This window comes from Chlorocebus sabaeus, chromosome 18 (genome assembly GCF_047675955.1).
Source record: "Chlorocebus sabaeus isolate Y175 chromosome 18, mChlSab1.0.hap1, whole genome shotgun sequence".
In the NCBI taxonomy this organism is placed as follows: Eukaryota; Metazoa; Chordata; class Mammalia; order Primates; family Cercopithecidae; genus Chlorocebus; species Chlorocebus sabaeus.
The window spans coordinates 68,473,176-68,493,339 of NC_132921.1; the positions used below are offsets into that span (position 1 = coordinate 68,473,176).

The following is a 20,164-nucleotide window of genomic DNA, read 5'->3' on the forward strand; positions in this document are numbered from 1 at the left end:
ATTCCTCTAGCTAACGACTTCACAGTTGGTAAGAGCAAGTTACCTTCACAATGTTTCTTCAGCGTCTATTATGACAGTTCTTGGAACTATGCGTGCCAGATTACAGTTCACACCTGATGGTAGTGACAGTGGAAATGCCTTTAGGAGGCTTGCAGATGCCTTGGACCCAGAAAATACAACTTTTTGAGACATTTGGGAGAAAAAAGAGTGTTTTACATCAGCCTTCCCTGGGGTTCCACAAACAGTGAATGGATCTGAAGACACACCTTCAACATTCTTTAAAAAGGAACCATGAAAGCCAACCTTAAATCATTTAAAGAGAGAATGAAACTTGAAGCAATGCACAGGAAGAACCCTTACCTGATCTGCTCTGCAGCTACTGGAAACGGTGAAGGAGACAGTTTACACTTCAGTGGATGGGAGTGGTGGCTTCGGCCTGTAATGCTAGTGCTTTGGAAGGCAGTGTGGGGAGGATTGCTTGAGGGAGAGTTCAAGGTTGCAGTGAGCTGTGATCCAGCCTCGGCAGCAGAGCGAGCCCCTGTATGTAAAAAAAGAAAGAAAAGAAAAGTTTACATTACATTTGGAGACTGGAGAGGAGCTTCTGAATACTGCTGCGATTCTTCAGATAGTCTCCTAACTGGGTAGGTAGTATTGCTTGGCAAATGTCTTACAACTATCAGAAAACAATGTTCCCATTACAATCAGTAGAGCGAAAGCACAATCTTCTCCTTCCCAGGTGGCTCAGCATTCAGTGCAGGCTCTGTAGAAAACTCACCCAGTAACTCGGCTCAAGAAATCAGGCTGGGTTAAACCACCTGCACAGCTTTCCTCCCCACCAAGGAAAGAAATCAGGCTGGGTTAAACCACCTGCACAGCTTTCCCCCCCACGAAGGAAAGAAATCAGGCTGGGTTAAACCACCTGCACAGCTTTCCCCCCCCAACACGAGGAAAGAAATCAGGCTGGGTTAAACCACCTGCACAGCTTTCCTCCCCACGAAGGAAAGAAATCAGGCTGGGTTAAACCACCTGCACAGCTTTCCCCCCCACGAAGGAAAGGTTTCTTAAAAATGATTCCCTGACAAAGATCAGCATTCATAACTAAAAGAGGCCCAAAATGAGAGAAAAAGGAAACATTGTCTTCCTGTTTTGTGTTCTCCTCCATCTCTATTCATGTAGTTGCTAGAAAGAGACCTTGGCCTTCCACTAGATCTGGGATGACATTGCCGGGACCATGAATGCAGCGATGTCTGCAGTCTGTTTCTTTGCAAACAAACAGGGGACTCCGTGCTCACCTGCTTCAGAAGAGAGCCCTGGCTGGCCCCGTGGGTGTGGAGCTCTGGTGGACCATGCAGACCTGTGTGGATTGTGCCTTCCAAGCTGTGACAGAGGAGTTAAAAAGAAATTATTTAGGCAGATAGTGAGAATAAGGAAGCACTTGGTAAGGTTTTCCTTTTAATGAAAAGCAGCCCCCAAATCATTTTGTTTTCTAGCAAAGAGCAACCTGTAAAATCAAGCTGCAGACATAGACAAGCTGGAAGCCTGCATAGGCCAATGCTGGGGGTTGTGCCAATAGAGAAAGGTTACCTGGGAATAGGCACATTCAAAATGGTGGCTCCATCATCTCCTCTCTTTGCCACCCACGTGTACAGTAAGGAGCAGACAAGATGGCGCTGGCCAAGTAGAAAGCCCATTTGTATAATAAGATCAGGGTGGGATGACCAGCCTTCCCCGAGTACCATGTAAATGTCACACCTGATTAAACCAATCTGTGGGCCCTGTGTAAATCAGACACCACCTCCTCAAGCCTGCCTATAAAGTCTGCTGTGGTCCACCTCAGGCCAGCTTTTTCCCTTTTGGATGCCTCTCTCTAGAAAGAGAGAGAAAGCTGCTCTCCGCTTCTTCCGCCTGTTAAACTTTCCGCTCCTTAACCTACTCACATGTGTCCATGTCTTTAACCTTCCTGGTGCAAGACAGTGAACCCCAGGTATTTACCCCAGACAATGATGCTGCTTCAGCTGGACGGCTCTTGAATGCCTCCATAGAGGAGACGTGGTCGCTGCCTCCTCTGGTGGGGAAAAACGTTCTACCTCCTTTCAGTGATTAACACCTCCTCAAGATAAAAATGGTAAAAACCAATCAGCAGAGGCAGACATACCAGTGAACAGGAGCCAACTGATGCTCTCAGAATCCTCCATCATACGTCATTCCTCTCTCACCGAAGGACCCCACATAGAAGTACATGCACCACAGGCAGAATATTGTCTTATGAGGACAGACATGCCAGAAGAGCAGAGGCTTTCAGAAAACCACCAATGCAGCAAACTCACTCTCTGAGCATGGACTGGGGAAATTCCTCAGCTCTCTTAACTATAGGAATTATTTTCAGCCTGTGTCAGCGACGCTGAGCTCATCCCCAGTTCTGAATAAGCTATCACTGACTTCTACCAAGGACAATTATATGAAGTCAGCAAAATCCACATGCAGAGATGGACACTCAATTCAACAAGTGAATGTGACCTCAGTGTACTAATTCCTGGAAAAGCTCATCAGGAGACCTGAAGTTGGTGGGAGTTTCTGCTTGTTTGAAGGGCTGACATGAGGATGAAATACATAAGACTAACATCAAGCCCGGCATGAAAGCTAGGCCACTACCCTAAAAGACTTCACGAAAAGAATGTTTTGTATATGTTCAGACTGTACTTACTTCTCGGATGTACTGATGCCTTAAAAAATATTTTTGTGGCTCTAAGCAGTCTTCCTTTAGTAAAGGGTTGCCCTGAAGATTGCAGAACTTAACCAGCTTCTCTAAACACTATTAAGGTGGGAGAAATCTTGCACATTAAACTTGGGAATTCTTTCACCAGGCCACCTGCGCTCGCTCATTGACAGCACAGCCCCTTCCAATCTTGACGGCCTCCGCCCAGTCGACCCTGCATGAATACAATTATTTCCCTCTACCTTCCACTCGGAGAGAGCGGCCAGGATGCCAACTGGCTTCTCTGGAAACACCCCGGCTCCCCAGCCCTCCTGGGGCATCTCTAGGTGACACCCCACAAGGCCCGAGGTCTCTACACCTTCTCTCCCATCGGCAGTGACCCTGCCTCGCACCTGCCGCGTGGGTCCAGCCACACTGTCCCAGCAGACGCTCTCACCTTAGCCTAGGGCTGGACTTAAACTGCTTCCGAAAGCGCTGGGCGTAGCCTTTATATGTCTGACCCCACCCCCAAGTCCCAGGCCACCCCATCCAACCGCCCAACCGCCCAACGGCGCAACCGCGACTCCAAAGGTCACCAACCACTGCTCCAGGCCACGGGCTGCCCCTCCCCACGGCTCTGGGACCCCGCCCCTCCACCGCAGGCTGACCCAGCTCACCTCACCAACAGTCACGCCCACCGCCAGTCTGGCCCCGCCCCACCGTGCTCTCTCCCGGCTCCACGACCCCGCCCCTCAGCGGCAGGTCTACTCCGCCCACTGCAAGAACCACCCCTTCCACAGCCGGGCACCCTAGCTCGGGCTGAGGTCCTCTTTGGCTCCTGGCTGCTGTTGCCCCTGCAGCCATCTGTACCGGATGTCTGCTGTGTTTTGTCCCCCACATGTAGTTTTGATATGTTTTTAAAACTTCATCTATATCTCACTTACTCCGCTCCCTGCATAGTAAGCGCCGTGAGGATGGGCAAATGCCTGTTCAGCTCAGGGTCAGATCCTTAGCACGTGATACGGGGGCTGGTGCTCTACACCCACACTTGCTCTGCCGGCTCCACCGGATCATCGTGGCGAAATGAGATGGTCTATGTAAGAGCACTTGTGAAAATTTGAGAACTCTTTCCATACCCCTGAAACTCCAGAAACGTAAAGAATTATTTTCATTATTATTGCTTTTCCGTACATTGATCCGGGCCCCATATTTCCAGCTTATGGTTTGGTTACAGCTCTACATGACCCAAATGGAAAGATAAAAATATTCTCCTTTGTTCATCTCCCTTTTAAACATGATTTCTCCTTAAAGGTGCTTAAAAGAATTTTATATGCAATGAGTCCTTTTATCATCTATCTCTAATGTTTTACCTGGCTGTTTATTGGCTATCGTGCAGCAATGTTTATTAGTATTTTATAAAAGATATTTACATCTAAGTCCATAAGTAAAGTTGGTCTATAATTGTTTTATACTTGTCTTGTTTCATACGAAGTTATTCCACCAGTGTTAAATGAGTTGGTCAGTTTTCTTCTTTTTTCTCATGTTTGCCAATGCTTGCCTATAAATCTATCTGGTTGTTGGACCTTTTTGGAAGGCAGGTGTGACTGAGGATTCAATTTCTCTGTGGCCAATGCTACCGGCTTATCCAGGTGCTCTCTTTATTTCTGAAAAAGAATTTAATACTATTTTTTAAATATTGTGATACCTTTTTGAGGTTGTTATCACAATCTCTTTTACAGAGGAAGAAACTGAGGCTTGGAAACAGTGCCGCATGCTACGGAAAACAGTATAGTTCTTTCTCAAAAAATTACAAATAGGGGCCAGGCGCGGTGGCTCAGGCCTGTAATCCCAACACTTGTGGATCATTTGAGGTCAGGTGTTTGAGACCATCTTGGTCAACATGGTGAAACCTGTCTCTACTAAAAATACAAAAGTTAGGCAGGCGTGGTGGCACCTGCCTGTAGTCCCAGCTACTCGGGAGGCTGAGGCAGGAGAATTGCTTGAGCCTAGGAGGCGGAGGTTGCCACAAGCCAAGATCGCACCACTGAACTGCAGCCTGGGTGACAGAGTGAGACTGTCTAAAAAATAAAATAAAAATAAAAAATTGCAAATAGATTTACCATATGATCCAGCAATTCCACTTCTGGGTATATACCCCAAAGAATTGAGAGCAGGGACTCTGAACAGATACTTGTGCATCCGTGTTCATCGTGGCACTATTTACAATAGCCAAAAGACGGCAGCAACCCAAGTGCCCATCAAGCGATGAATGGACAAGTAACATGTCTGTACATACAATGGGATGTTATTCAGAATTAAAGGGGAGGAAATTCTGACACATGCTAAACACAGATGAACCTTGAAGCTATTATGGTAAAAGTCACTTATATGAAGTACCCAGAGTGGCCAAATTTGTAGAGACAGAAAATAAGAATGGTGGTTGCCAGGGGCTGAGGGAAAGAAGGAATGGGGGCTTACTGTTTAACTGGTACAGGGTTGTAGGTTTACAAGATGAAAAGAATTCTGGAGATAAACGGTAATGGTTGTACACCATTACACATGTATTGAATTTCATGGAAAGGTACACTTAAAGATGGCTTGAAATGGTAAATTTTATATTTTTTATATTTTGCCACAATAAAAAAAAGTACTACATTAACTGACAGACTAAACAAGGACTTTTGGCACCAAAATTAGACTTTGGAAAGAAATCAGCTCTCTCAGTAAAGGCGTCATGAGAAAAATATGATTGTCAATAGAGTTTGTTGCACGTGCTTTAAGACATAGATTTGCTTTTATTTGGAATCACTTGGCAGTGAGGGAAAGGGTGTCATCATCTTTTTATGCCCTTGAGGCTCCAAAGTAGGGTTGCCAGATTTAGCAAATGAAACACACAGGATGCTGTGCAATATTTAGCATGTGCTTACACTAAAAACATGTCTGTGGTGTTTATCTGACATTCAGATTTCCCTGGGTTCTGTGTTTTATCTGGCAACCATCTCTAAGAACCTGAGTCCACACTTAGCGAGAGGAGTTAAGGAATCAGTGTGAGAACCCAAAGTGGGAACCACAGTTGGTGTCTGACCTGGGAGTGCAGGCTCAGGGTCACGGGGACAGATCTACACCCAGGTCACTCAACTCGGTGCTTGTGAAAGGCCAATGGGGAGCTGGTGGGTTTTCCTGAGGAATCCTTCGGAGAGACCTTGTGAACAGCTGTACTCATGAAAGGCCCATGCTCCGTTTTAACTCTGTTAAAGCGGGGGTGGAGGCAGGGCTGGGGTGCATAGCTCAAGGCAGCTCCACAGTCTGTGTTCTATGTCCTGGTTTTGGTCACTTCCTCACCCAGCATGGTAGACCAGGATCTAGAATGTCTGAGCCTTCATCTCACATTGTAGCTGGTTTCCACAGAAACATGAAACCAAAGGCCACCCACGGCACAGCAGAGGTTCTTGGTGCACGTGCACTGCTGCTGAGACGGGCACGTGCCCCTTCTGGGCCCAGCTGCCCAGGAGCTGCCTTTGAAAAGTCTGCTTTCCTCCCATGGCTGGTGCTACAGAACCATCAGCACGTCCACAACTGGCAGCTGCCTTTCTCCAAGGAACATCTTCATGCAGGTATTTAAACGGGAAAGAATTACAAATTTCAAATATACCCATCAAGAGGTGTGAATCCCCCTAAGGGTTCAAAAAACATAGGGAAGGCACAGAGCAGGGACGGGGACCAGGAGCACAGCTGCCTTCCTTGTTTATCCAATCAAAATCTCTCAGAGACACAAACTCTGGCCTCCTCCATGTTGGAAAAGCAGGTCATGGCTAAGACAGGTGGAGACTGCTCAAGTGAGCATTTGGAAAATGGGATCATTTTTCTAAACGATATGGATAGCGGCCACTGTGACCTGAGCTGCAGCCACAGAGCAGAACTAAAATGAATGTGGAGGGGACTGAACGCAACTTCAGAAATCTGGGTCTACAGCTGCTTGGTCCATTAAAGTAATACACTTACATGGTTTTAAAATGTTCCCTCTTTTCAAATTACACACATTATCCCAGAAAAGTAGCTGATTAAGGCAAACTGTTTCATTCCAAGTGGTGAAAATAAAATTGACAATAAAGGAAGTACTAACTTAAAATGATGCCATCTTTTCTTTTTTTCTGTCCTGCAAAATGCGCTGTTAGGCGAGGTCCTGATAGCACAAGGCCACGTCCAAGGAGGGTCCAGCTCCTTCCTTTGCTCCCTTTGCCCCTGTGACTTGCTGGAGCCTCCTTAAAAGGTTATGTGGCCAACAACTGGTGTGCTCATTTGGAATTCATCAATGAACATTGCTTGTGTGTTGTAGAAACTGGAGCTTAGAGTTTTCTTGAAGAAATAAAAGGCTTCATACTCTAATCTGTTATCATCTGTATTGACTTTTTTAAAAGCTCAAAATGAAAAACATAAAATACTATCAAGTAATCAACAGAACATTCAATGTGTATAAAGATTTTATTTTTTTAAAAAACATGTTAAAAAAGAGAGCCAGGGAATTCAATGTACATTTTAGACCATTTAATGGAGGTATTTGTTGCACATGTGGTTTTAGTGTAACATAAACACAGCATCTCTCCCCAGAAACACTTAACCTGAGTTGGAAATGAAATATGAACTGAAGAGATTCTTAATTCACACAAACACTTCTTTTCAAAATACTAGCAATTACTCCAACTGCGGATTCTGCTTGAAGTTCAGGACTCCGTCCCAGGACAGGAATGAAGGAAAACTCCGTGCCGTTCAAACGCTCTGCTGAAGTCAAAGGATTGCACCTGCGGCCTCTTAATCAGAGCCAGCTTCCTCAAACACCCGCGGAACGAGGTCTGGCTGCTCAGGCATTTTTGCTTCACGCCAGCTGTTCAGGAAAGAAGAGAAGACAAATCTTGCTTAATTTTGTTGAAATGCGATCCATAGCACAAAAGGAACAGAAATAATCTCAAGTGGGTTATTTTGTTTTTAAAAATTTTCACTATTAAAATTAGAAGAATATTTTCCACATATGTGGTGTCAGTGAATAGCAGAATTCAGAGAAAAAAAATTTTTTTTTGAGACGGAGTCTCGCTCTGTCACCCAGGCTGGAGTGCAGTGGTGCGATCTCGGCTCACTGCAACCTCTGACTCCTGGGTTCAAGTGATTCTCCTGTCTCAGCCTCCTGAGTAGCTGGGATTACAGGTACCCATCACCACATCCAGCTTATTTTTGTATTTTTAGTAGAGACAGGGTTTCACCATGTTGGCCAGGCTGGTCTCAAACTTCTAACCTCAAGTGATCCACCCACCTTGGCCTCCCAAAGTGCCGGGATTATAGGCGTGAGCCACCACACCTGGCCAAAAACTTTTAATATATAAAATTTTAAGGCATAGTTATAACTTAAGTCATACAACAGGTGTTTATTTTATTATTTGCAACGATTCCTTGGAACATCTAAAATACATAATTCTAATCCAAAATTGACCAGAGAGATGAGTCACGAGTTTGTTTCCTAAAATGATTCCCTAGCCCTAAAATGACTCCCAAGTCTGAGAGTCATGAAATTTACTTTGGTAAAGTCATCCAGCTGCCTTTATATCATGTTCTCACAGTCTTACCCAATGATTAACTTGTGTGTGTGGATTATTTTAAGTTTTCCAAGAATTCTTAAGTATTTGAAATGGCCTTTCTAAAATGGTAAAAGATTTGTCAACCCAAACCATGTGCCTCTCTCAATCCCTATTCTACATCCACCTGAACCAAGACTTCCTCCAGGAACAGTGCCCCTTTTGAGTGGAAGAGCAGGTGCCCATACATACCAGGATAGCCACCAACATAAATGGGATTGTTGGTGTCCACCGAGGTAGACCGGGTGTGTGGACTTTCAGCGCCAACTGCATTCCCATCGACAATCAGAGTGATACGGTGTTTGCTTTTGTTAGCTTGAAGCGTGTGCCATTTTCCATCACAGAGCGCAGTGGCGGTTTTGGGCTCATACGTGGCTGTTATCCTGCCAGCACCATTGTTGACATGGAACAAGACCTAAACAAAGCAAATATCTTGGTGAGTTTATGTGTATTTAAGGAACACAGTCCATTTGTATAAGCTCTTGGAGTGGATAAAATTGCAGCATTATGTTTAAAAGGAGAGCTAACATAAGAAACAGAAAATAATTTTGAAAAAGAGCCTTTTAAAGGATTCAGATGATGGCCGAGCACGGTGGCTCACGCCTGTAATCCCGGCATCTTAGGAGCCCAAGGCGGGTGGATCACCTGGGGTCAGGAGTTCAAGACCAGTGTGAGCAACATGGAGAAACCCTGTCTCTGCTAAAAATACAAAAAAAATTAGCCAGGTGTGGTGGCACATGCCTGTAATCCTAGCAACTCGGGAGGCTGAGGCAGGAAAATTGCTTGAACCTGGTAGGTGGAGGTTGCAGTGAGCCAATATCATGCCATTGCACTCCAGCCTGGGCAACAAGAGCGAAACTCCGTCTCCAAAAAAAAAAAAAAAAAAATTTCAGATGTTATACTATTCCCCAAATTCCAGAAAGGGCAAATGGCCACCTTCATGACCACAAGTCTGAGCACATTGCATCCTTAAATGCGGGCCTCATTTGTAGGACATTTTAGGAGTTAATAGCCTTATTGGAGGTGCTGGTCATACTTTTTTTGTTTTTTTTGAGATGGAGTTTCAGTCTTGTTGTCCAGGCTGGAGTGCCGTGGGCATGGTCTTGACTCACTGCAAACTCCACCTCCCAGGTTCAAGTGATTCTTTTGCCTCAGCCTCCCGCATAGCTGGGATTACAGGCGCCCGCCACCACGCCCTGCTAATTTTTGTATTTTTAGTAGACAGGTTTCACCATGTTGGCCAGGCTGGTCTCAAATTCCTGACCTCAGGTGATCTGCCGGCCTCGACCTCCCAAAGTGCCAGGATTACAGGCATGAGCCACTGCACCTGGACCGGTCTTACCTATTGATAGCACCTATGGGCAAATATTTACTAACTCTCTTCTGATGAACTGTAGATGCTCTCCCACAGCGAGTAAAGAGAGCTCAGCTTTGCAAAAGATAGGAGGTGTTATGGGCTGAAGACCGCCCCCTCCAAAATTCATATGCTGAAGTCCTAACCCCTAGACCCTCAGAATGTGATTGTATTTGAAGATGGAGCTTTTAGAGGTAACTAAGTAAAGATGAGTCACCAGGGTGGCCCTCATCCAATCTGACTGTGTCTTTACAAGAAGAGAGTAGGACACAAACACGCACAGAGGGAAGACCACGTGAGAACACAGGGAGAACGAGGCATCTGTGAGTCAAAGAGAGAGGCCTCCGAATAAAGAACCTTACCAACACATTGATCTTGGACTTCTAGTCTCTAGAATGGCAAGAAAATAAATTTTCATTGTTTAAGCCACACAGTCTGTAGTTATTTGTTCTGGTACCCCAAGCAGACTAAGACAGGAGGGAAGATTTCAAATGTACTTTTTGAAGATTGTTATGCTATATATGAAGCTGCTCAGTATTATTTCAAAGTGGACTGTGACAATTAAAGATATAGGTCATAAACCCTTAGGCAACAACTAAAAATGTTAAAAAAGAACTATAAATAATAGTCCAATGAGGTAAAATGTATAATACAACAGAAAATTATATTGTTTGCAGCAATTGCACTTCTGATTGCATTTTTAATTTTTTATTTATCTAAGTAAAATATTTTTCAAAAATAGAGATGGGGGTCTTGCTACATTGCCCAGGCTAGTCGCAAACTCCTGGGCTCAAGCGGTCCTCCTGCTTCAGCCTCCCAAAGTTTTGGGATTACAGGCCTAAGCCACCGTACCTGGCCCCTGATAACATTTTTTAGATATCACATAAAAACATGCAAATAGATACAAAAGTTTTTAAAGTATAGATGAGGGAAAAAGTTGGCTGTAAGTCAGTGTAGAGAGGCAGCAATATGACATCAAGTTAGTTCTGTTTTGACATGAATTGGAAAAGAGGTGAAGGGCAAAAGGTCAGACATGACCTTTCAGATCCTCCCCACCCCCACTCTAGGATACCATGGCGGGGGTCAAAACCCAGCAGGGAGTAAGTAGGGAAATACTAGAAACAACCACTGAGTCCCAGGGAATCTAGAACATGGAGACTTGTTCCTTGCCTTCCAAGAGGCACTAGTGTTGGAAAATTCAGGCCTCTTACTCCCACAACAACAAGCACTGACCACAGTGCTGCAGAAATGCTGGTAAAACGTAGACAGAGGACCAGAGAGACACCATCCCTGATTCCCCACGGCCTCTGTGTGGCTTGACAGAAATCCCCTAGTTTGCACATGACCCCACAGGGAAGGGGGAAGATGAAGAGGTGGCACTGCCCGTGACAACCAGGATAAGAGGCCTGAGCTGAAAGGGACACTGGCCAAACTCCCCAGGAGCAGCCCCCATGCAGGGGCAATGCTGAGACTCAGGACCACTCACTGTAAGAGGCTGCCCTGAAGCCCAGGAGACTGAGCTGTGGCTCAGCTGCTGTCCACGAGAGCGCCCACAGAAAGGAAAAGGGTCATCGAGACTCCCTGCCCTGCATCCTGCCTGTGCCCAGACAGCCCCAAAGGGGAGACGAAGGAAAGTGAGAACTGGGAGAAACTGCGAAGGAGGCGGTTTCCAAGCACGAGACTAAAGGATGAGTGCTGCAAATTGTTGACTTCATTTTGTTGCCAGCAGGAGAGGGACATGAGAAGCTGAAAAGCAAGAGCAGATAGTCACAGAAAAAAATGACGTGTTTTACATTAAAAAAAATTAGAGCATGGTACACCTATCCCATGGAGTAATACTCCACCACAAAAGGGAACGGACTGCTGATATACACAACCATCCAGATGTACCTCCTGAGGTCAGGCTAAGTGTGAAAAGCTGATCTCAAAAGGATACCTACTGCGTCACTTCATTGATATAACGCTGGTGAAACAGAAATTAGAGGGACAGCAAACAGATTAGCAGTTGCCTAGGATTAGGGCTACAGGAGTTGGGTATGGCCATGATGGGGTATTAAGGGGGAGCCTTTTGGTATTGATACAATTAAGTATCTTGATTGTGCTAGAAAAATGCATAATGTCTGTAATCTCAGCACTTCGGGAGGCGAGGCAGGCAGATCACGAGGTCAGGAGTTCGAGACCAGCCTGACCAACATGGTGAAACCTGGTCTCTACTAAAAAATACAAAAATTAACCTGGCATGGTGGTGCATGCCTGTAATCCCAGTTACTCAGGAGGCTGAGGCAGGAGAATCACTTGAACCTGGAAGGCAGAGGTTGCAGTGAGCTGAGATTGCATCATTGTACACTTGAACCTGGAAGGCAGAGGTTGCAGTGAGCTGAGATTGCATCATTGTACTCTAGCCTGGGCGACAAGAGCAAAACTCCGTCTCAAAAAAAATGCATAATGCTACCACTGGGAAACCTGGGCCTGGGCAAAGGGTGCATGGAGCCCTCCCTGTACATTTCATTGCAACTTCCTATGAATCTGTAATCATTTCCAAATAAGAAGTTAAAAAAAATTATTAGAAGGGATAGGGCATCAGGTCAGCAGCTTATTCTCAGATGGTTCAGGAAAAAAAGTTCTTTGTATTATAGTTGTAATTTTGCTGAAAGCTTACTTTCAAACATATAAAAAGTTATTTTTGAAAAGCTTTTAAAAAATAAACAAAAAAGTTTTTTTTTGTAGCCATATCTGTTTTTTAAATAGTAATGGGACCATTGTTTGACTCCATAAAAATAGACAGTTGTGAATTTGAATCTGCTGTTTCTCAATTGCTCTGTCTCTGACACTGGGGGGAGGAAGACCCCATGGAGAGGAAGCACCCACCTTGCCGTCCACAAGCTCTAGTCCAATGGCATCCACTTTGGCAGTGCTGATCCCCAGGAGGACGCCATTCTGCGAGGAGGTTCGAAACTCCAGTGTGATGTTCACATCTGTCTGGACTTTGTAGCCCTCTTTGACTGTAACACACAAGGACGGCCCAAGTCAGGGTGAGCGCTGCCAGGCCCAGGTTGAGCATTTGGGCTCCTGGCTAAGGGTCGGGGGACCTGGCTCTAGCTCTTCCTTTGGATCCAGCTCCATCCCCACCAGCAGGTCACTCCTGCCCTCTGAGTCTCAGCTTCCACATCATGGAGCTTTTAAAGAAGATGTGCGCAGCCAGCCAGGCCAGAGCACAGCCAGGCGTCTCCTTCATCTGTGGCTGCAGAAGCAGGTGGCCCTGCCTCACCCTGTGGACACGTCCTCCCTGCAGCAGTCTTTCCCGTGGGCTGCTGGGATTTGATCCCTGGAATCCCTCTATCATCATCCAAGAATAGTCCACTTTATTTTCCTAGTATCTGCGTACTTGGAGGAATCATCATTTACTGAGTGTATCAGAGTCCATACTAAATTTGTTAGAGGTGGGGACTGAATGGAATGATTTTTTAATTCAGGTGATAAAAAAGGCTGAGCAGCCACACTGGGGCTATTGGCCAGAGCAGGCAGCTGTTACCATGACCAGGGCTGAAGGAAAAGGGGAGAAGGTGGTAGGCCCAGAGCATACCCGGGGGGTGCGAGGCATACTGAGGCTACAGAGGGGCTGCCCAGCAGGGCTGGAGCCTGAGCCCCAGGAACAGGAGACAGGAAGCGCAGAGTGAACGAGAGAGGTTCTGCTGGCTTCCCCCTCTCCCCCACCCAAACTTCTGCACAGCCTCCCTGGCGCCAGCTGGTCTAGACATTTTATGCTGCTGATTTTTACTTCAAAGTCCTTTCTTAACTTGGACACTGAGTGTGCATTACAGAACCTGGGGAAGGCATAGATGAAACTAGCACCCCGTGTCTGGCCTCTGTCAGGAGTCACACTGCCCCTGGCGGGAGACTTTGTCAGGCCATCCAGATAGCACAAGACCTGAGAAGGCTTTTTACGCCAAGAAATTAGGAATCAACTGGAATACTGAACTCAATGTGGTTTTCCTGTAGCCTTGTCCAGCGGGTCCTGTCTCATACTCTCAGATCCACATTGCTTTAGAGTCCAGGCTCCGCCAGGGACTGCTTTCGAGAGTGTTGCTAACACATACCCAGAGCTGCGTATCCACTTCCATCAAAGAACGTTCCCTCCTGGGCCACTGCGTAGCACCTGTTCACCGTGAAGGTGGACACCGGGCTGTCCTTGTCCAGCTGTTTGCTGTTAACTGTCACATCCCCAATGCAGGCAGGGATGCTGTGGGTGATCTAAGGCAAATGACATGCAAGAGTAGACGGTGGTGATTCTAACGAGAAGGGCCTGGACACATTTTCCTTCCACTTCATCAGATTGGTCTCAATAAAATACATTAAAATGTTATCTTTTTTAAAAAAAACTTTAATTGCCACAATACTTCACATGAATGTCTAAGTTAGAGCTACCATTTGAGTATCGTTGCTAATAATGCCGTGGAAGTGTTTTCTATTATTTTAGTGAAATATCGTGGAAATCAAAAAATGCTGAGTTTACTAATGTGCGAATACGCGTTTGCTGGGCTTCCCTGAATTGTGCTGTGGCCATGTGGCTGCGGAAAGGGAGATGTTCATTAACTAAGAGGCTGGAAAGACTGATCGGGTTCTGAGGGGCGGCACTGGCACATGATCTGTGGACATGCCTGCAAAGTCAACTTCTTTACAAGCCCCAGGTTGAAACAAGGTAATTTATACATAAAGATGCCGAGAGCTATGCTCTTCTACAGAATAAGCACAACCACAACAAAGGTAAAATGTCAGTACAGAAAATGCTGCTTACATTTCCAATTTTCCTGGCCCGGTACTGGGAGGGCAGGCCTCCTAGGTAGAACAAACCCTCCACATCCAGCGTGGTTCCGTCTCCCACTACGGTCACCATGGGGGACTCTTGGCTGTCAACCGTTATGAATCCTTTTCTTTTAACATAGTCTGTCTTGACCTACAGCGAAGTGAAAACATGCATAATTTTTAAGGAACCTGAGAAAACTTTAACGGATGTATCAACTTTAACAGATGCAACATCTGTTTCTGAGAGCTGTAACAACCTGAATGCAATGCTAAAGGGTGGTTCAAATTTTTAGACAGTTGGTGATGAAAAGCGGCTGAGCCTGGCAGAAGAAAGGAGGCAGGTATGAAACTGCCTTTGCAAAAACTGTTAACAGTGAAAGAAATCTGACATAGAAAAATGATGACAGTAAAAGGAATCTGACATAACTGACTCTATCTTGCTTCTGACCTCATAAGCTGTCTTTGCTAATTCAACCTAGCTATGGGAGGAATTTAGCTGACAGTTTAAAACAAAGATGATAACAGTGCCTTCCGGAAATGGGAGGAATTTAGTGGATAGTTTAAAACAAAGATGGTAACGGTCCCTCCCTAAAACTGATTCCCTCCTTGCTCAGGGACCAAAATCACCTCTGTAAAATTAAGGAAATGCCACAAGGTTGGAATTGTGATAGAGATCTGAATTCTGCTAAGATACAGGCATAAACTCTAACCAGCCATTGTTTCTTCTGCTAAGATGTAGGCATCGTTAAACCCTAACCAGTCATTGTTTTATAATTTGCCTTTTTAAACTACTTATTACTTAGGAATCACATAGCCAATAGTCACAAACTTTATAACTTCCCCAATTGCCCCACAGATAACATTGCTATTGTAAAACCTAAGACTGGCATTTGAGATATTTTTCAGACTTTGCATTCAGTATGAACCAACTGGCGCCACCCAGAGCAGTAACCCCTACCCAGAAACTGACTCAGCACAAGAAGACAACTTCCACCCCCTATGATTTCTTCCCCCATCCAATCAATCAGCATTTGCCATTCCATATTCCCCGGCTGCCAAACTATCCTCGTTTGCACAAGGTTTAACCCTAGTCTTTGAATTCTTGGGGAGGCAGCTTTGATAATTATCTCCTGGCAAGTTGCATCTGCAATAATGAAACTCTTTCTTTGCTGCAAAACCTGCCATTCTTAGTGCATTTGCTTTCCTGGGCAGTGGACAAGAACCACCCAGCTGGCCGATTACAGGCACAGGTAGACCCTGCTGCACACCAGAAAGTGCTCCAGAGTCCTGGTTGTCAGAAAGCAAATGCCATGAGGGGAGGCTAGGCTTTACATACTCCTTGCCAAGTTGAGAACATGTCTAGTACCTTTTGTTCATCCCGCCAATGTTTGCTGAGTGTCTATTTCATGTCAGGTACTAAGCAAGGCCCTGGGGGTATTTCAGAAGCAGAAAAGATCCCTGCCTTCAAGACTTGCAGTCTCTGGGGGAGATACCAGACACACACGGCAAGATAGAGATGAACGGGGATAATGTGCCTTTGAAAAATGGAGTGAACCCCAGTGATACATGGAACAAAACTCAGAAGCAGCCAGCACAAGCTTCCTGAGACCGTACCGTGTGCCACTTGCCATCGCTGAGCAGTGCAGGGTGAGAGACCTTTGTTCTGCCTTTGCCAAGGTCAAACATGAAGTGGAGGCGGCCCCCGTGCAGCTGGAGCACGGCGTAGTCTGCTTGGTTCTGATGAGCCATGTAGTAAATCAGGCCGCTGGAGGCGAACGTGCGGATACTTAGCTCAACCGAGAGCCTGGAAAAAACAAGCGCTCAGCGTTGAGAAAGGAAACTTTAACTTTTCATTTTTAAAACCTCAGAGAGAGGACTCCACAATTGTTTCAGCGTTTACACTGAACATCTCAATTAAGAGGGGAATTCATTCCTTCATCCATTTACACATCCATTCATTTAACTGCCTACCTCTGTCCGCCAGACTGTTTTAGGATAAGGATAAAGCCGTGAACAAAGAGGAAGATCAGATCCCTTTGCTCATGAAGCTAATACAGAAACACAGCAGAGAGTTAAAGCGGGTCCTGTAGAGGCCAACCGGTGGCTACCTTAAGTAGTCAACGCGGGTAACTCTGCAAAGCTGGTATTTCAGCCGAGCTCTGGAGCTCTGGGTGACAGAAAGGGGAAGCCCCTGCAAAGTGAGGGGCTTGATGACAGTGGGCAGCAGGAAGCCCACCTGAGGCCGCGGGGGAACCAGAGCCACTGCAGGTGTGCAGGAAGGCTACGCCGGGGTGGCCCTGTCAGAGGGACCACAGTGCCATGGGAGCACCCAGGGACAGGACGAGGGCGGATGTGGCTCCATCATAGGGAGGAGGGGCTTTGAGAGTGTTTGGATTTTCAGCACAGTGGGAAGTCACAGGAGGGCTCTGAAAGGGGGAGTGACTGAGAATCCCTTTAGAACGGGTCAGGGGTCGGGGTGAAGCGGGCCCCATCAGGCAGCTGTTACGGCAGCCAACAGGGAGCGGTGGGTGGCTCAGACCAGGGTGGCGGCGGGGACTCAACAGATTCAGGAAACGTTCTGGAGGAAGAAGCAAGAGGATGTGCCAATGGACTGGATTTGGAGAGTGAGAACAAGTGAAATAAAAAATAGCCTCTAGGCTTGGGCCTTGGGCAACCAGGTGAATGGTGATCGTGCCCGCGGCAACGGCAAAGAGCAGGAGAGCAGGACTGAGGAAGCCTGTGAATTCCATTCGGGGTGATGAGGCCCACGAGCCTGTTCCAGTCCAATAGAGATGCTGAGTGGCTGAGGAACCTGTCCCAGTTCACACAGAGATGTCCAGTGACCCTGGAACCTGTCCCAGTCCACACAGAGATGTCCAGTGACCCTGGAACCTGTCCCAGTCCACACAGAGATGTCCAGTGACCCTGGAACCTGTCCGAGTCCACACGGAGATCTCGAGTGGCCAGTGGGCCCACAAACCCTGAGTTCTAAGTGGAGGCCAGAGCTACACGGGTAGGTGCTGCCGTATCTAGGTGGCATTTTAAGGTGATCGGAACACAGAAGGCCATCCTGGGAGAGCGTGTGGAAGGGACCAGCACGCTCAGCCTCTCAGCTGGGAGACTGAGGAAGGAAGGCCGAGAGAGAGCAGGGAACCAGGAGAGTGTGCGGCTGTGACAGCCAAGGAAGTCCACGGGCTGCTGAGAGCCCAGGGCAGGGGGCCCGCACCATGTAGCTCATGGTGGTCTCGAGTAATTCTCTCAAGAGCAGCTGCGGGTGTGCGGGAGGCTGACCGGATGGTTAAACGAGGAAACAGTCCCTGAGGAAAGGGCAGCTCTTTCGAGCGCCTTGTGGGAAACAGAGTCAGGTACTGCGCATGTGTGTGTGGAGGGGGACTTGGCGTCTCCCGGGGGTTCTGCTTTAGAAGTCAAAGTGAGAGAGGGAGTGGAGCACAGAGGTTACAGCAGTCCCTTCTTATTCGCGATTTTGCCTTCCAAGGTTTCACTTTTTAAGGTTTCAGTTACCTGCAGTCAACTGAGGTCTGAAAATATTAAATGGGAAGTTCTGGAAATAAACAATGCGTAAGTTTTAAATGGGGTATCACTCTGAGTAGCGTGATGAGATCACACGCCATCCCACTCGGTCCTGCCCAGGAAGTGAATCCCGTCTGTGTCCAGCGGTTCCACACCATATGAGCCATGTGCCCGTTGGTCACTTTATAGCTGTCTAGGTTCGCAGACCGACTGTGGCAGTACAGCGGGGCTTGTGTTCAGGTCACCCTGATTTTACTCAATAATGTCCTCAAGGCACAAGAGGAGTGATGCTGGCATACTGTTATAATTCTTCTATTTTATTATTAGTTACTGTTAATCTCTTCCTGTGCCCAATTTATAATTCCACTTTATCATAGATATGCATACATAGGAAAACACAGTGTACATGACGTTTAGGTACTAGCCGAGGTTTCAGGCCACCACTGGGGGTCCTGGAACGTATCCCCCAAGGAGAAGGGGAAACTACTGTATAGGCACAGACTCTGAAGCCACAAGGCCTGGGTTTGAATCCCAGCTCTACCATTTACCAGCTGTGTGACTTTGAGCAGATGTCTCAGGCTCCCTATACCTCAATCTCCTTATACGTAAAATGGAGATAATAACAACACTTTCCTCACAGGAGAATTATGAGGAGTAAATTAGATCATCTGTGTAAAATCTCTGCGTCAACCTCCAGCACTAGCGTTTGCTGCTCTTGCTGTCGCTGCTGACGATGGGGTGATGGCGCCATCTCTGTGCTGATGGGAGTGTGCACTGAGGAGTGAGGTGTGGCTGCTGTGCATGTCCTAGGAAGGAGAGGGCGAGTGGGATCCAGAGGACAAGCTGGGGCTGGCTGGGTGGGCTTTGCTAGGAATAAAGACCCTTCATCTGTGGTAGTAGAAGAAAAGATCGAGGGTCAGGAATAAAAGCAGGGGCTGGTCTTTTTGGTGGTGGACAGATGAAGGATCTCTTTCTTCTCAATGAGGCAAGTCATCAGCTGGGGTGTGAAGAAAGACTGTGGTGCACAGGGCTCTGAGCTGAGAGCAGCTATGAGCAAGTCGTCATGGAGAATAAAAAGCATAAGCATATTAGAGCAATGCACTGGTTCTCCGTGTTGTCTGGAGGCTCCATCTGAGATTGACGGCTATGATATGCAGCTCAAACCAGCTGGGAAGGAAACGTCCATCTCCTCAGCCTGGTCTCCAGTGTGGGTTCCAGCAAAAAGAAGGTGGAATGTCGGCTTTTACCTGGGTTTGCAGGAGTGGGAGAGACAAAGGGGTAAGGGAGTTTGCAGAGGAACACCTGTAACACCGGCCTGGAACCTACCTGGAGGATGAATTGTGATGTGGGGCTAGAGAAGAGGGGAGATGGTGGTGGGAGGGCATTAGGGTTAGCGGCTTAGAGGTCTCCAGGCAACTGACAAACTGCAGGAGTGGGGAGGCACAGAGTGCAGACGAGAAGAAAGGGGTTGTCTAATAGGAGGCTTTTAAAGTCGAGACTGTGAGAGGGATGGATACCTGTGAAGAAGTCAAGGGTATGGCGATGGGAGAGGCTGGCTGAGGAGGGAGCAGGGAAAGACCTTCCACAGATCACAGTTTGAGCACGGAAAGGTCAGGTGTTAGGCAGAAGCTGAATTCACAGAGAGTGATGGCAGGAGCTGCAGAAGACAGACAGGAGCCCAGGTCTAAGGGGTATGACAGGGTGGCACTCACAGCCAATGACGACAAAACAGGCAGGGCATGGCAGAGTCTGCAGGCAAGCCTGGCAGGTAAGCTGGAGGACCGCAGGAGGAGAGAGGAGCAACGTGGAGTCCAGGAGCCCCAAGCTCCGGGCCTTGAGCTCTTCCCTTGCAGAAGGGTCCCAGGCACAGGCAGGTATGAGGGCCAGAAGGTGCAGAGAGGGGTGGGTGTGGCACCCGGGACTTTGCCCACCACAGTGTAAGAGTTTGGGTAGACAAAGACATCAGACTAGGGAATGTGTAAAGTGGAATGGGGTTGAAAGTCCAAACAGTAATACATCCAGACTTGATTTAGATGCCCACACGCTTAACTTACGTGCACACAGAGAGGGGAAACCAGCCACCCTCCAGAAGGGGAAAGGCAGAAACCACAGACTCCCCAGTGAACCACCATGAAAGCGTTGTGATTTGCACCAACG

General features: G+C 47.0%; 1 protein-coding gene across 2 annotated transcripts in view; it reads right to left on the bottom strand.

The window, feature by feature from the left end:
• Window positions 1-7,225: 7,225 nt before the first annotated feature.
• The window catches only part of LAMA1 (laminin subunit alpha 1), a 166,206-nt gene continuing 153,267 nt past the window's right edge, over window positions 7,226-20,164 (bottom strand). For both annotated transcript variants that reach the window (XM_007974613.3, XM_007974614.3), the window contains 6 exons: window positions 16,091-16,280; window positions 14,469-14,627; window positions 13,771-13,924; window positions 12,542-12,675; window positions 8,512-8,734; window positions 7,226-7,577 (listed from right to left, as the gene is read on the bottom strand). In XM_007974613.3, the coding sequence (XP_007972804.3) occupies window positions 7,417-7,577; window positions 8,512-8,734; window positions 12,542-12,675; window positions 13,771-13,924; window positions 14,469-14,627; window positions 16,091-16,280 (1,021 nt within the window). In that variant the 3' untranslated portion in view covers window positions 7,226-7,416. The remainder of the gene's footprint in view (window positions 7,578-8,511; window positions 8,735-12,541; window positions 12,676-13,770; window positions 13,925-14,468; window positions 14,628-16,090; window positions 16,281-20,164) is intronic.